Source organism: Candoia aspera, chromosome 4 (genome assembly GCF_035149785.1).
Source record: "Candoia aspera isolate rCanAsp1 chromosome 4, rCanAsp1.hap2, whole genome shotgun sequence".
Lineage (NCBI taxonomy): Eukaryota > Metazoa > Chordata > Lepidosauria > Squamata > Boidae > Candoia > Candoia aspera.
The window spans coordinates 79,767,138-79,781,898 of record NC_086156.1 but is presented as its reverse complement, the minus strand read 5'-3'; the positions used below and the strand labels follow the sequence as shown (position 1 = coordinate 79,781,898).

The 14,761-nt window shown below is 40.8% G+C and overlaps 1 protein-coding gene across 5 annotated transcripts in view; it reads left to right on the top strand.

The window, feature by feature from the left end:
* Nucleotides 1-14,370, top strand: part of ATP6V0A1 (ATPase H+ transporting V0 subunit a1) — a 53,093-nt gene extending 38,723 nt beyond the window's left edge. For all 5 annotated transcript variants that reach the window (XM_063300728.1, XM_063300727.1, XM_063300726.1 and 2 more), the window contains 3 exons: nucleotides 3,641-3,758; nucleotides 4,942-5,113; nucleotides 12,682-14,370. In XM_063300728.1, the coding sequence (XP_063156798.1) occupies nucleotides 3,641-3,758; nucleotides 4,942-5,113; nucleotides 12,682-12,775 (384 nt within the window). In that variant the 3' untranslated portion in view covers nucleotides 12,776-14,370. The remainder of the gene's footprint in view (nucleotides 1-3,640; nucleotides 3,759-4,941; nucleotides 5,114-12,681) is intronic.
* Nucleotides 14,371-14,761: the final 391 nt, after the last annotated feature.

Genomic DNA, 14,761 nt, shown 5'->3' with positions numbered 1-14,761 from the left:
CATGCAAACCCAAGAATATTACTGCACTGGAGACCATTGCTCATGAGATTCCTCAGGAACGCTGCCAGAAGCTGGTGTCTGGCTATGCATCTCGTTTGTAGCAGGTCATAACAGCAGAAGGGTGCTCTACGAAGAACTGAAGATGCTGGCCATGAAGGGGTTGAATAATTTTGAGACTGGAGAAGTCGTTATAAGTTGCATTTTCAGTTGAATTTGGGGACACCACTTGAAGCATTTGTTGTGTTGAGCTATTTCAATTGCTTTTGTTTGATTTGTTCATTGCAAACAGCTGAAAGTCTGTACATTTTGACGATCAACCTGATTTGCAGTGGGGGTTGAATAATTTTGATTACAACTGTAGATCAAGTGTTCAGGTTGCCTAGTGCTTATTCAGTTTCAAGAGTTTGTTGCAAGCAAACTGAAAGTTCTTCAAACTGTGTCCCAAAGTACAGGATGGTGATTGATACTACTCTTAAGAAAGTTGCTTGTCAGTTGTTAATAACCTTTAAAACCTTAAACTTATCAGAATCATTAGGAGAGAATTTGGAGAGAATTTGGAGTAAGGGGAGTGAAATAATATTTGCTAAGCTATCAGTTCAAGATAGTGTTGGACAAAATCAACTGGAAACTTTTTGAAAATGTGTAACCAAGGAGGTTCCTAGTAGATTCTGTCCCTAGTGTATCAGCCCCTACTTTATCCAATTTCTGAATGACCTGATGTCCTTTTTGGTTTTTGTGAGGAGCTAGATCTCTGGCAGCACATGATTGCAGTGGTTAAAAATAGACCATTTTGTCTTCGGTGCCTCTGCCAAGAGAAGAGCAGCAACCTTTCCACAGCAGCCATTTGATAACGGGTTCTGATAATGAATATAAATGCATTGATGGAAATGTCGACAGAGCACATGCCAGCACAGATTTTCCTCCAAATTTAGCTCTCAGTATATCTGCAATGTGCTGACTGGGGCAACTCTTTTGCAAAGGGACAAAGTAAGCATACTCAGTAGCCTTTGAACTGCTGCATCGCAAGGGGTTATAATCCTTACATACGCCTCATTTACACTTGTAACATAAAATGGAATTGTTTCCATTTTGCTTTTCTCAGCAGAATATATATAATATTTGTAGCATAGGAAGTCATGACAAAATGGTGTGTTGCCATCCCGTATCTATTAAGAATTGCAGCCAAAGACAGTTTTCGTTATTTGGTTCAGAGTCTTTGTTACTAATCCAGTAACCAGGCCACTGTTCCTGAGTAATTGCTGTATGCAGAAGGAGTTGGGGAGTGATTGCTGCCTCCCTCTGGTTGCATAAAGTTGTTTTATTCAGGGCGTTTCTGATAGTTTCATATTGCATGTAACTAGTGCCTTCCGTTGCATTTGAGAGAAGGAAGAACAAGGGTGATTCTTTTGCCTAAAACTTAACCTTCCAACACAGTGTTTTTCAAACTTGGCAACTTTAAGAACTGTGGACTTCAACTCCCAGCATGCTGGCTGGGGAATTCTGGGAATTGAAGTCCACACATCTTAAAGTTGCCAAGTTTGAAAAACACTATTCTAACATCAAATGGCTTCCCAGGCAGTGAGAAAAATACAGTTCTTATGCTGTTTCTGTTCCTCAGACCTGCCCTTGTTTTTTTTCCCCTGGACTATGATGCTGGATGGATACAGCAATTCAGTACAGGTAGTCCTCTCTTAATGTCCACTTGTTCAGTGACCGTTTGAAGTTACGACAGCACTGAATGAGGGGGTCTTATGGTAGATCCTCATGGTTGCAGCCGTCACAGTGTCCCTGCGGTCACATGATCACAATTTGGACACTTGGCAACCGGCTCGCAATTACAATGTTGCAGCGTCCCACGGTCACGTGATCATTTGCGGCCTTCAGTGCTGGCTTCTGACAAGCAATGTCAATGGGGAAGCTGGCAGGAGGCTGCAAATGGCGATCATGTGGCCACAGGATGCCGCGACTGTACAGGATTCACCTAATAATGGCAACTGGGACTGCCAGAACTGCCACCATAAATCGGTGCGGTCATGTGACATTGCGCCTTGCGACCACATTGCTTAATGACCAAGTTTCCAGTCCCAATTACTGTTGGTAAGTGAGGATTACCTGTAAGCAGTAGAGAGATTTTATGACATGCCCCTGCAGGGTTTGTGCCAAGCTTTGAATATATGAAAAATATAATGCAAAACCTCTGAGGATTTGAATAGTGTTTGTCATATTAAAGTGAGATTATCTAGCTATAGTGGCAGAACAGATAGACCAGCCAGCTTCATCATTGTACTGTTTTCCTTTCAGTATTTTCCACACATCTCCAGCATATTGTGTAAATATGTTCTGCAGGAATATGGAATGTGACTTTGTGCACAGAACTCAGCTTCTTCAGATTTTCAAGGCTCACTTGGCAAATGAAGCACATTTCTAACCATTCTTGCTGTGAATAGTATGTGGAAAGTACATGGGCAAATGTCTGCTAAAATTGAAGAGTCAAGAAAGGTGGCCAGATTACTGTGTCAGTGAGGCATCAATCTTGTCTATAGCTTTTTGCCCTTCCCATGTGACAAGTGACATGAACCTTTAACATTTTATTCTAAACACGTATGATGCTTATTATAAGACAAATGTAGATAGCATTATGCAAAAGCAAGCACGATACTTTTGATAAAGTATCTCAAGCTTTTAAATGCAAAATATGGAAATCCCTGGGTACTAGTAATTTCATAGTTTATTTAGCATATTCATGAGGTTAGCTTTGGCTACGACTTTTAAAATCTTTCTTCCATAGCTGTAAATAAGAGACCTGAATGTTATTAATTCATTTGACCTTTGTAGCCTGAAATATGCTATCATTTAATTTAAACAACTTTTCAAGCAGTGAGCCACAGCTGGTATCTGGTGCTTTTAGCTGAGCATCTTCAGTTCTGAAAAGGCTCCAGATGTCCTGAAATGAAGCAGACAAAATACTCAGATGGGATGGTTTAGTATTGCTGCTTTTACAATATTTAATCTCTCTCTGGTCACTGTTCCTCCTTCTCCTGCTGCTTGTTAAATCTTATTCATCATGATTATTTGAACAGCCAGAATTTTATAATGTTTTTGTAATGGGCAAATGGTGAGAAACTGGAAAGTTTAGCAAACTTAATGAAGCAATAGAAGTTCCTGTCCACAGCACCTACTTTTATATTGCAAATATGGATAATGCTTGTTAATACTCAAGTCTCACTAAAGCCAGGCTCAGTGGCTAGTCCCATGCTGTTTGACAATTCTGGCCTCTAGTAGAACAGGGGCAGTTAATGGCATGGAAATATAGGCCATAGAGATGCAGGAGTAGGAATTATCTCCACTCTTGATGTTGTGATCTTACTCCCAAATCATAGTTTTCAGTTGGTTTGCATGATACAATATTGCATCTTTCTTTGGAGAAGCAACTATGCTTTGCAGTTTAGAGTTGCATTGAGTAAATAATCCTGAGCCTTGGCTGTCATAGAGTTATGAGGGCCTAAGTGCTACCTAGGAATTTTGACTATCCTTGCAATAGTATTAGCTACTGCTGCTGCTTTCATTACCTAGCTTTATAAACATTCTCTTGCTTCATGCTTTGCTTCTCACTTAGAACTAACTTCATTTTCTTCTGCAGTTTGATTTTGGGGATACTGTTGTCCATCAGGCCATCCATACCATTGAATACTGCTTGGGATGCATCTCCAATACAGCCTCATACCTGCGTCTCTGGGCGCTCAGCCTAGCTCATGCACGTGAGTAGTTTCTTCATGACTTGTTTGGGCACAGTGGAAAGGCAAATTCTAGCCATGAAGTAGAAGGAGAGTATCATAATCAATTTTGCCTTTTTATTATTACTGTAAATTAAGGGAAGGCAACCTGGTGCTCTTCATAATTTTTTATTACAATTCCTATAATCCCTTGCTTTGGCTATGTTGACTAAGATGGGAGTTGAAATCTAAAACAACTTGAAGATTATGGCCTGTTACCTATTTATTTCCCTTTATTATGTTGTGCATAAAGTTAGAATGCTGGAAAATATCCTCTGCACCCACTATTTCTTAATTCCTTGTCAAAATCCTTTGAAGTACCATTTAGTACAGTAAATGTAAAATGTCTCTTGAGGCAGAATTTGTACTTTCCACTGTCGGGTAGGAGGGCCTTTACTCTGGCACAATGTCATGCCCTCCCCACAGCTGCCCTTGAAGGCCGATGCAAAAAGATTCCTTACCTGGAGAGACAATGCCCCTGTGACTCTGGACACATAGAAATAACAGCATGTGCTGCTCCAGTGCCTGTATTACAGAAACATTTGTACTAGCATCATCTTAATATTATTGTATACATACCCAGGGTGCTCAGGACAATTTTACACCTCCCTGCTGCTGTCAGATTCCAACTCTGCTACAACATACAATATTGCCAGGTTCTGCGCAGCAGCACTTAAAATGTGTCAGATAATGACCGGTGCCATAAACTAGTTTTAATGAGCATTTAATTCATCACATTGGAGTATTCTGTACCGTTGAACATACTAGCCTTTATGCTCCTCTACACTCAACTAATGCTGCTACCCTTCCTTTTAGATTTTTTTTCTTTTCTTTCAGACTTTTTTGTGAGATATACTGTATATGTATATGTACTTTATATGTATATGTATTTTCTATGCTTTTAACTGACTGTACCCCACCCTCCTTATGCTGGTCTTTGACTGTAATAAAGATTTGATTGATTGATTGTGGGGTGGGGAGTCCTGAAGAGAAAATTGTTCCTGGGATGTGTTTCAATGTATGACTAATTTGAAGAACCAGCATCTCTACACTTTCTAGTCATGATCCTTAAACACCTCAAAGAAGACTGTTGGAATGAGGGTGGGGCTGCTGGTCCCTTTTCTCCAGGGCTAGCTTTCACTGATACACAATTTTTTTCTCTTCACAGAGCTTTCTGAAGTCCTCTGGACCATGGTGATCCACTTGGGGCTCAATATCAGGATCTTTGCTGGTAGTTTGGCCTTGTTCTTTCTATTTGCTGTCTTTGCTACTCTAACAGTGGCCATCTTACTGGTCATGGAGGGTCTTTCAGCTTTCCTGCATGCCCTCCGTTTGCACTGGTGAGTGTCAAGTAGTTGATTTTCTGAATTCTGCATACAAGCAAGTCAAAGTCATAGCAATAGTGTATGAGTATTATATCCATAAAGACTCAGTTTTGATCCCTGCCAACTCCTGTTGAAATAATATAGGTAGCAAGCTAGGAAGGAACTTGCTTAAAGTCTTGTGGAATTGCTGTCAAGCAGAGCAAATAATAATGGGCTAGAAGGTTTCAATTCAAGGTAGAGTTGTAAGAGGTCTAGACTTTCTGCAGACTTTTATTGTTAATAACAACACTTCTCCTTTTGGGGAGCTTAAAAGGTGTGCAAAAATTTCCAGTGTGCAGCATTTTACCATATACTATTCAGTGCCTAGTTTGAACTGTTATCTTTGCTTAGTTGTCCTTTTTGACCCTGTTATTCTCATTGTTATAGAAGTCAGGGTGACTTGCTGAGTTTGCCATTTTTTTGAATTGGGAGTTTGGGGCTCAATATTCATCCATTGCAGTATTGTTGTTTTTTAACTTGGAGTTCATCAATTTTCCATTACGATGTATCCCAGTTATCACAACCATCACCCAAGCTTCTGTGTTAACATCTGGTTGGATTACTAATATCCATGTGTCTTGGTTATCTGATTCCTTACCCTGAGTAAAGAGTCTTTTCCTCATTTCCTCAGCTAGTGTTTTAGTTTGTGTTTGATGGGTTATCTATGCATTGAGTTCAAAGGCTGTGCAGAATTTCCAAATGGCATGATTGCATTCAATCCATTTCCAATGAATTGAGACTCTTCAGCAGTACTGCAGATCTCATATTTCAGACTGGCCAATTCAGATCATGGAGGAGGAAGAACCTTCTATCTGCAAAGACATTCAATTGGTTGAATTCACATATTGTTCTCGTTTTGGCAAATGAGGAATCCAGCTAATATGGTTTATAACTCCTGGTTGTACTAAGCATGATGTATAAACCTAGCCAATGGTAGCTTAGTCAGTAAGCCATGGCTTGATGTATAGTGGAAACTCCAACAATTGTCTAAAGGCTAAAATCTGAAGAAGCCTCTTGTCAGTCTTATTTTTAGCGGTGACCCATTGCAGAATGCTAGCTATTCTGATGGGAAAACTGCCAGATGGAATTATTTTTTTCGCTCTTCACCTTGGCTTCTATAATCCCTTAGTCTTCAGCTTGTAGAGAAAACAGTTTCCCTATGTGCACAGGAGCACTGTCTTTCAGCTTTTTGAGAGAAAAATGGAGAGAAAGCCGAATTGTGATCCCCCTGCCCTCCCCCTCCCAGCTCTGTACATTGTATCATGGTGGAGTCCTTCTCAAAGGAGGGCAAAGGAGAAATCTACCTACGTGGAAGTATGAGTACATTGGATTCTTTTTTGGCAGGGGCCTATGGTGCCAATGCGTCAGAGGCACAGCCCCCTGCTCCCATTGACTCCTGGCATTAGCACTCTCCCCTCTTGAAAGGGGTATTCTTGATGCTGAAATGGTCCTTGCAGGACACGTTTACCCCATTTATGGAGTGAGAGTGACAGTGACTGCAAGCTTGAGTATGTGATTAACCACATGGATTGATTATAAGTTTGCACGCTCTCATTTTTATGTGCCCTGGCTATTTCTTCAAGGTCTAACAGGCAAAGATTCTCCAGAATCTATCTTGGCTCTGTCCAGCCCATTTTTGAATCTTTAGTGCTACTTTCGATGTGCTCTGAGTCATAGCTTGGAGCACTTGTTTTCCTTGCCTGCTTGATATTAAGTTGCTTGCTTGTTGGCAGGGTTTCTTTTCTTGTCAGGGAAGTTCAGCTTTCCAGAACAATAGCAGCCGCACTGTTTGCAATCATGACATCAACCACTATCTCAATCTTGCACGAGGGCCCAGAGATCTCTTTCCTTGCCCTGCCCTTTTTTCTTGTGCCAATTTCTGAACACAAAAGCTTCCCACATGGCCAGCTGTGTCTGGAGATAGGAGGTGTTGAGTCATTTTTGGTTAGGGCAAAGTTCACTGTCAATACCTGGGCTTGCAGAAATCTCTGCTGGTTATCTGAGATCTCTTGAACATTTTGCTTGAGAGAAAAACTAGGTGTTTTTCAAAAGATGTTTTCATCAATAAAAGCAGAATGAGTGGTGGACAGGGGAAGAAGGACTCCCTTCACACCAGCAGATCATTTGAATGCGTTGCAGTCAAAATAATGCTCTGTGAAATGTTCAGATTGCGCACAAAATTGTACATAGATTATTTGCATTTGGGAAGAGCCAAACAATTAATACTCTTCCTGCCCACACATTAGAAATGCATTTCCAAGTTGCAGAGACATTGAATTCCATTGAAATGAAAGCCTGCTTGGGACATTTTTAACTGATATTACAGTTTTTTTTTTAAAGAGAAGGCATATGGTGGTAGGCATATTGAAGAAGATGAAGAATTTGGAACTCTAGAGTTAAGGCGAATAGATGTAATGCTTGGGTATGAGACTTGCATGTTCAGTAGGTCTTGTCTCCAATAGAATTTGCAGGATGGTGACAGATGGAGAAATCAGAAAAAAGATACCTTTTGATTTAATGAGCTTTCACTACGTGCATTAAACTGCCGCACAATGATAACCTAGGAATTCTGGCTTAATATACCATAGAGTGAATAAGCTCCAGTGGGACATACAGCTCTTTGGTTCTACTTTGCTCTTCGCTTCACTTGAATGCATAAATTAGGAGTAGGCAGTTGGCTGCTTTCTCAGTGTGGCTTATTAAGCTAGGATTCATGTCTTACCATAAATGAAAATCCTCCTACTGAGTCAGAGCATTGATCCATCCTTCTTTCTGGGATCCTTTTACCCTGAGGTGCCAAAGTTTGTACTTGCAAACTTCTGCATGTAAAGGACTAGTTTATGAAACGAGTCACCTCATTTTCCCTTAGTATTCATAAGTGGTGAATGTGTTTGCTGCAAGGGATAACTGAGTGAATTCTTTAAACCACTGGAAAAATACTTTGTTTCTCCCGTTCCTGGCTGGGATGGGTTTATCTTACAATTTTTAGGCAGCTGTACATTCCAGGGAGATGATTGCCTTGGCTGAGTCACAAACAACTTTTCAAACAAAGCTTGGGCTTCCTTATCTCCATGGCTGCAGGAGAAGAAAGTGGATATTTTACAGTTACATACTGCTGTTTGATTAGATTCTACTTCTTGTACCACACAAAGAATCCTTTTGACAGTGAGTTGACAACTAAGAAAGGGAGTGAGGGTTCATTTTATTACTTTAGGCTATGGGATAACTGAAGGAGAGGCCAAGGAGGGGTGGAGATGCCAGGAGAGCCTTGGCAGCTTGAAAGAGGATCATCCAAGGACGATCACAGTTGTGCTGTTGAAAAAAGGAATGTTTGGAGATGAGTTCCCTCTCCTGACATGTATTTGTGTGACCAAATTGTAGACCCGTTCAAGTTTAACAGAGTGACAGTCCAAAAGATAATTGAGACCAGGAGCAGAAATAAGGATCCTCAGTTCACCAAAGTTACATAATACACCGGAAAGGAAACTTGTTCCAGATCTGAAGGGCAAGATCTGTGGAATCTCCTGGCTAAATGTAAGAAATAGCTCCTACTACAGATGGCTGGGCCAAGGGGGTGGGGAGGAGCAGCAGCAGCAGCAGCAAGCTTGGTGCCAATGGGATATGATACATTTCATGCCACAAAGGAGCTGAACATTCCATTGAGGGATGTGTGTAGGTGGAAGGGGTGGGGGAGTGAATGAGTTTTTGGAGCCAGCGTTCTCAATAGTGGACTTTGGAGTATCCCAGAATATAAGCTGATTCAGAAGGGGAGACTAAGATTGTGTTTCCCTGCTGTTACTATTTTTAAAGAACGGTATGGAGTGTTCTTCCTCCAGTAGTAAGTCCATGTAGCCTGCCCCTTTCTCTCTCTTTGGATAAGTAATACCAAAATCTCTAGACTGTCTGCAACAATCAGTGCCACCCCTTGGGGCACGGGGAGATCCTTGTTTCTAGACACTCTGTTCCCATCTGCTGTCAGCTGGCAATTCATAAATATTTCTGGGCTGGATAGTTGCTTGCCTGGTGGTGGTAAAAGTAAGATAGAAGAACACCCCTTTCTTCCCACTTGGTTCCATACCATACATGCTTTGTCTGATGTTGAATCACAAATGCCAGTTGCCACAGATGTTTGGTCTTGAAATTCACTGGCTCTTGGTTTGGTGGCAGCAGTTTTTAATGCTTGAAAAAGGGACCTGCTTCTCTTGCCCCCTGATAACTGCCAATCAGTAGGATAAGTGAAGAGAAGTAAAGCGTATGACTTCTCCTAGGCTGTAGGCAGAGCTGTTTGTGAAATTGTCAACGTTAGCGGGTGGAAGAGAAGATGGGAGTGGCAAAAGAGAAGTGCGGGGGTGGGGGAGCAAAGGTGACTGTGGGCTGCTTTAGGGATCCATCCTTCCGCTCTGCAAAGGTTTTTCCTCAGTTCATGAGAGGTTGCATGCAAAGTATTTTATCCAGCAAGATAAAAAGTATATTTTGAATCCTTCCCTCCCATCCTTTCCACTCCACATCCTCCATTTACCAGTAGACTGTCCCCTCTTCACAGTTTGCCACTGTTGATTGCTGCCCTAAGCAGCGAGCCTCTGTCCTGCTTATTGTTCTTGTAGCCTGAGTTCAGTAGACACTCAGTGTAATGGCTACATTTCTGCACTGAGTTTGGAAAGACAATTTTGATCTGACTACTGATTTAACTTGATCCCTTGATTTAGGGCAGGGGTAGGTAGCCCATTAGCCAGGTGTGCCTCCCTCCTGCCCCCCTGTTTTGTTTTCATAGTCCTTAGTAAATTGTGCTACTGAATTTTGGCTGCAACAAATAAGACATGGCTGTACAGTTCATTGACAATTTCGTCCTTGGCTCCAGGGAAGATGTTTGATCTCTGGCTCCTGATTTGAGGTATAGTAGAATATAGGCTGTGGTAGAAAATGTGCTTCTGGAACATACTATTTCAGGTTACAGGTGGGGGCTTACACAATTGAATGATTCTTAATAAACAAAAACCTTGCACAAAGAAAATAACATGTAGGAAGAAAAGTTTGGTTGAGATTGTTCCTCTGATAAGCTGTTTCGCTAAGCATAGAAAGATTAGGTAGTGTTTTTTTTATTGTGTTGTTGTTGTTGTTATTTTTTTACATAGTAGAGAATTCAGCCATGTTAGCCTAACTTTGAATCTTTGGTGTTGTCAACACACCAAGCACAGGCAAAACTTGAATTGTACCAAATGTAGAAGATTTTGCAAAAGGTAAGTGTTAATTCAAATTGATAGATGATGAACCAAGTCTGTCCCCTTTGCTTTCTTTTTTGTAGAGTTTCACAATTACCTACAAACTTACTGAAGGTTTTATTTGTTCCTTAGATCCTCTTTACATTCTGTCCCTGATGAAATGTGTGCATTTTAGTATAAGCAGTTGTGCGAGATGGATGTTATTTCTAAAATGAGTCCAGCATTTGAAATGTTCCATCAAGGTGGAGAAGCAGTAAATAATATCTTGAATTTTCTCAAAACCTGGCAGGCAAAAAGGGTGGAAACTATTTCCTACTATGGAGCCAAGAGAAGATCACTGAACCTGTTTTTTTAATGAATCATGGAGTTTTTCTTTCCATGTTTTGTGCCTGTTTATGATTGGGCAGACTTTCAGTATAATTCCCTTCACATTCTGAGCTTACTAGTGGAAATAGTAGTATAGCAGAGAAATGTTCTGATTTTGGATTGCAGGTCTCTCGTTTGTACATAAGATGAGAATGGATGAAAAGTTGGGAACAGCTCTTTTGGCTTCTTCTTTCCCAGAAGTTTAGATGGGTATAGCAATTCTCTGGTGCAATTGAGATCTATGTTGCAGGTCTTGAAACAAGCTGTGATCCTACTTTGAGCTATTGCACTCTAGTACCAAGCTGCTTATATTTTTGTAAAATGTAAAATATGTACTTTTTGATTTGCCAAATGTATTTTATGTCTAACCAATTCTTACTGTATCTGTTTATAAACTTATAGTTAAGGAACAGCTGTAGCTTCGAAACTTGTTTGGTTTAGTGGCTTACTGGATGATACTAGTTGGAAAATGTAACATCTTTGCAAAGGTTCCTGGGTGGGGTGGTTTGAAAGAACTAAAATGGAGAATGAAATGTTTGATATTTGCTTCCTGATTTGTTGGAGCTTCTAGCTATCCTATAATTTATTTGGTAAATGCAGACTAAAGCCAGGACTGCAGAGAAAGATTCAAGTCCATTCTCACCATTGATACTTTTTGGGACAATTGTAACCTTTCATCCTGGCTCATCTCCAGAGTCATAGAGAAAGGAAAGTACAATAACTCACACAAAATTTTTAAAAAACCCAAAAATAATGATAACGATTGCATAACCCACAAAGTGTGTGTGTGTGTGTGTGTGCTGATGCAGATGCAGATGCATCAGAGGCTTCTCTATGTGGTATTATGTTGCAGTTGTCAACCTGATGTGGTGCAGATAGAACCAGACCAATGATTATTGTGGTAATGTAGCTTAAGAAGCCCTTTTGGGGGGTACATGAGGTTGGTTTCACTTAGCCTCTGAGCAGACCTGTGAGCTGATTCTTTTTTACAGAAGACCACCCCATTCAGTTGATCAGCATTAAGACAATAAGTGCAATAGTCTGTCTATGCAAGCCAGTTTGCCCAAACAGGGGTTGTGCCTTGTATGTGTGTATGTAATTTTGAAAAAGAGTTCTTACACTCCATTATAAAATAAAGTCTTTATACCTGTTCTTACTGGTGAGAAACATTAAGGACGTATTAACTCTTGACAGTCCTGCAGGGGTCTTCTAGGAATGTTAACATATTAGGCAGTCATCCTCAACCTGGTAACATCCAGGCATATTGGTACTGCAGCTTCCTGAATTCCTAGGCAGCAAGGCCATGCTACTAGAAATTCTGAAAATTGCAGTCTCAACATAGTTGGTTGATGTCACATTGGGGAAGACTCCATTTGCAAATAAGTCGTCGTTATCCTCAATGCCTTCACATACGTCCTGCCTTGTAGTTCTCTACTAGCATTTCCTGCAACTTGAATCTTCTGCAAATGGGCTGATGGTAACTCAGGCAGAGCATAGGATATTTGGAACTGTATGTAATGCAGTAAAACATAAGGATAATAGGAAATACTTTATATACAGGTAGTCTTCATTTAGCAACTGCAATTGGTTCTGGCGAAATCATTGCTAAGCGAACCATGTGGCTGAAAGAGAGACACTGTGAAGATTGCTGGTTACTACCATCTCATTCAGATAAAAGTTCTCTCGTGTAGCAACACCAACATTACTTTCACTCTGGCATGAATTCACTCAGGTGCAGAAATTTGGGCATAAGTGCACGCATTGGTCAGAAAATGATTTTTTTACTACCATTTATTACTGTTGTTTTTGCGAATAGTCACTATCCAAGGCAGTTGCTAAACAAGGACTACCTGTATATGAAATAAAATGTCAGTGCTACTTTTGATTCTTAGAGAAATTTCTAATATGTATGATATTGTGCAACTGATGACTACTTTTCGTGTGTCTTTTTCTTACCAGGGTGGAATTCCAGAATAAATTCTACATGGGTACCGGGTTCAAGTTTCTCCCTTTCTCATTTGACAGCATCCGTGATGGGAAGTTTGATGAATAATCATCTTGGAGGCCTAGTGCCTGGAAGTGTGGCAGTAAATCCATTCTCCTGCATGTGTGCACATATATGTCTGTCTGCATGAGTGATAATCTGAAGTTGTGTAGTTTTCCTGTTGTGTCTGCAATCTGCTAGTGATAATAATTTGGTTTTTCATTCAAGCTTTTTATTGAAAGAAGAAGGGCCTGAGGGAACTCACAGAATCCCAGGGGTGGTGCTAGCAAATATTAAATTGTAATTTTGGCAGGCCTTGGGATGGGTCTGTGTCCTTTGGTTGTGTACCAGAAGTGCTGAGAGACAAATGTTCATGACCATGGAGGAGCACGTCCTGGTGGTCTGCAGCTGTCTTGTTCCTAAAAACCATTGTAGCTAGAGGAAAGAAATCCAAGTTTCTAGTCTTATGCGCTGCTTTAGATGTGGGGAAACACCTGTATTACATACACTTGTTCTGGCAGCTTGATGATTAAAAGGGGCTCAATTAATCATCCATCCAACATGCACACTTTCCTTCCAGACTTTGAAAAGGGCATGCTTATAAAGTAGATTTGCCCAGTACAAAAGTTGCAGTCCAAAAGAAAGTCCAGTTTGCAGTAGCCTGCCTAAATGCTGGTACTCCTGCTGTGTTTTTTCTCAATTAAATCATGTCCAAGAGGGGGAAAGTGGCACTGGAGAGGCCCTTCACCATCATTTGACAGACATTCCAGGCAGTTTGCCTCTGAGCAGGACTCTCCCATGTTGTAAATTGAATTTTATCCCCAGAAACCTCTTTCCGGTAACATTTGAGGTGTGAGCTAGGAAATTTGGATGGGAAGCAAATAGCTTTCTGGAAAAGTGACCCCAAATAACCTTACATCTTGGCATTGTCAGAAAAATCTTTCCCTGGATGAGAGCAGGCAGGGGAGGGGCTTTCTTGCTCACCCTGTTATATAGCCGCCCTCTGTTTGGCTCCACATGATTAATTAATAAGGAAACTTTTAGTAACACTGCCTAAAACTCTAAACAGCTTGTTTTGTTCAAACAAAACTGAGGATCTTTCACCTCCAGGAAGTTCCCACATAACCCTGCCATCCATTACCCACTGTGGGGGAAAACTCTTGCCGTTCAGCTGCTCTTGACACTTCTGCAGCTGAACAGTTCAAGAGGGTGTGGTAGTTTGCTAGCTGCTGCAGCAGCATATATGTTCTTAGGAAAGGCTTCCCTTGAAAATAGGAACGGCCTGGGGAGTAACAGCTGCCTTCTGCTTGTGCCTGTCCTGGTGCAGGAATGAATCTAGTATTGTACGTCTCTGTAAGATGTAAATTTATGTTGTGAGTGTTGTGTTGTGTAACATAAATGTGTAGTTTTCTGAAAGTGTCTCACGTGGAGACCTCAGGGCACTTTCATTGGCACTTAAGGCATGAGCCTTGATTTGATGTGTTAACCTCATGGGAAGGTGCAAAAACAGCACTTCTTATTAGAGACTCTGAAATTCTGGCTGTTGCTGTTGTGTAAAATGCAAAAAGCCTGTTTTGGACAACTATAATATGCAGTAAAGTTTTTCCCTATTTTCCTCATTAGCTAATTGCTGTATCTATTAAAGCAGTTGGAGTCACCTGCAATGTCTTGTGTTCTTGAATGTGTCTGGGGGATGGGATGGATGAGGGAGATTAAAAGAGCAGAGGGTGAACACGGGTCTGGAAACACTGAAAAACCAGTTCTATAAAGCAGGTCATTCCAAAAGCCAAATTCTGGGACTAGTTATTATGCAAAGTTCTTGCTTTTTGTAATCTTCAGGATTTATTCTGCATTTCTACTGCTTGGCATAATTCTGGTTTCGCTATAATGATTCACCTGGGCATAGAGTTATGCTGAAGTCCAATCCCATCCACAAATATCAGAATAATAGCTTTATTCAGTTATCCCTTTGGCTTGTCAAACTTCAGTGGCTTTCCAGCCACAAAAGTGGAAAACTTTTCATTAACCAAACTGGTTCTTGTGAAGTTTATTTAT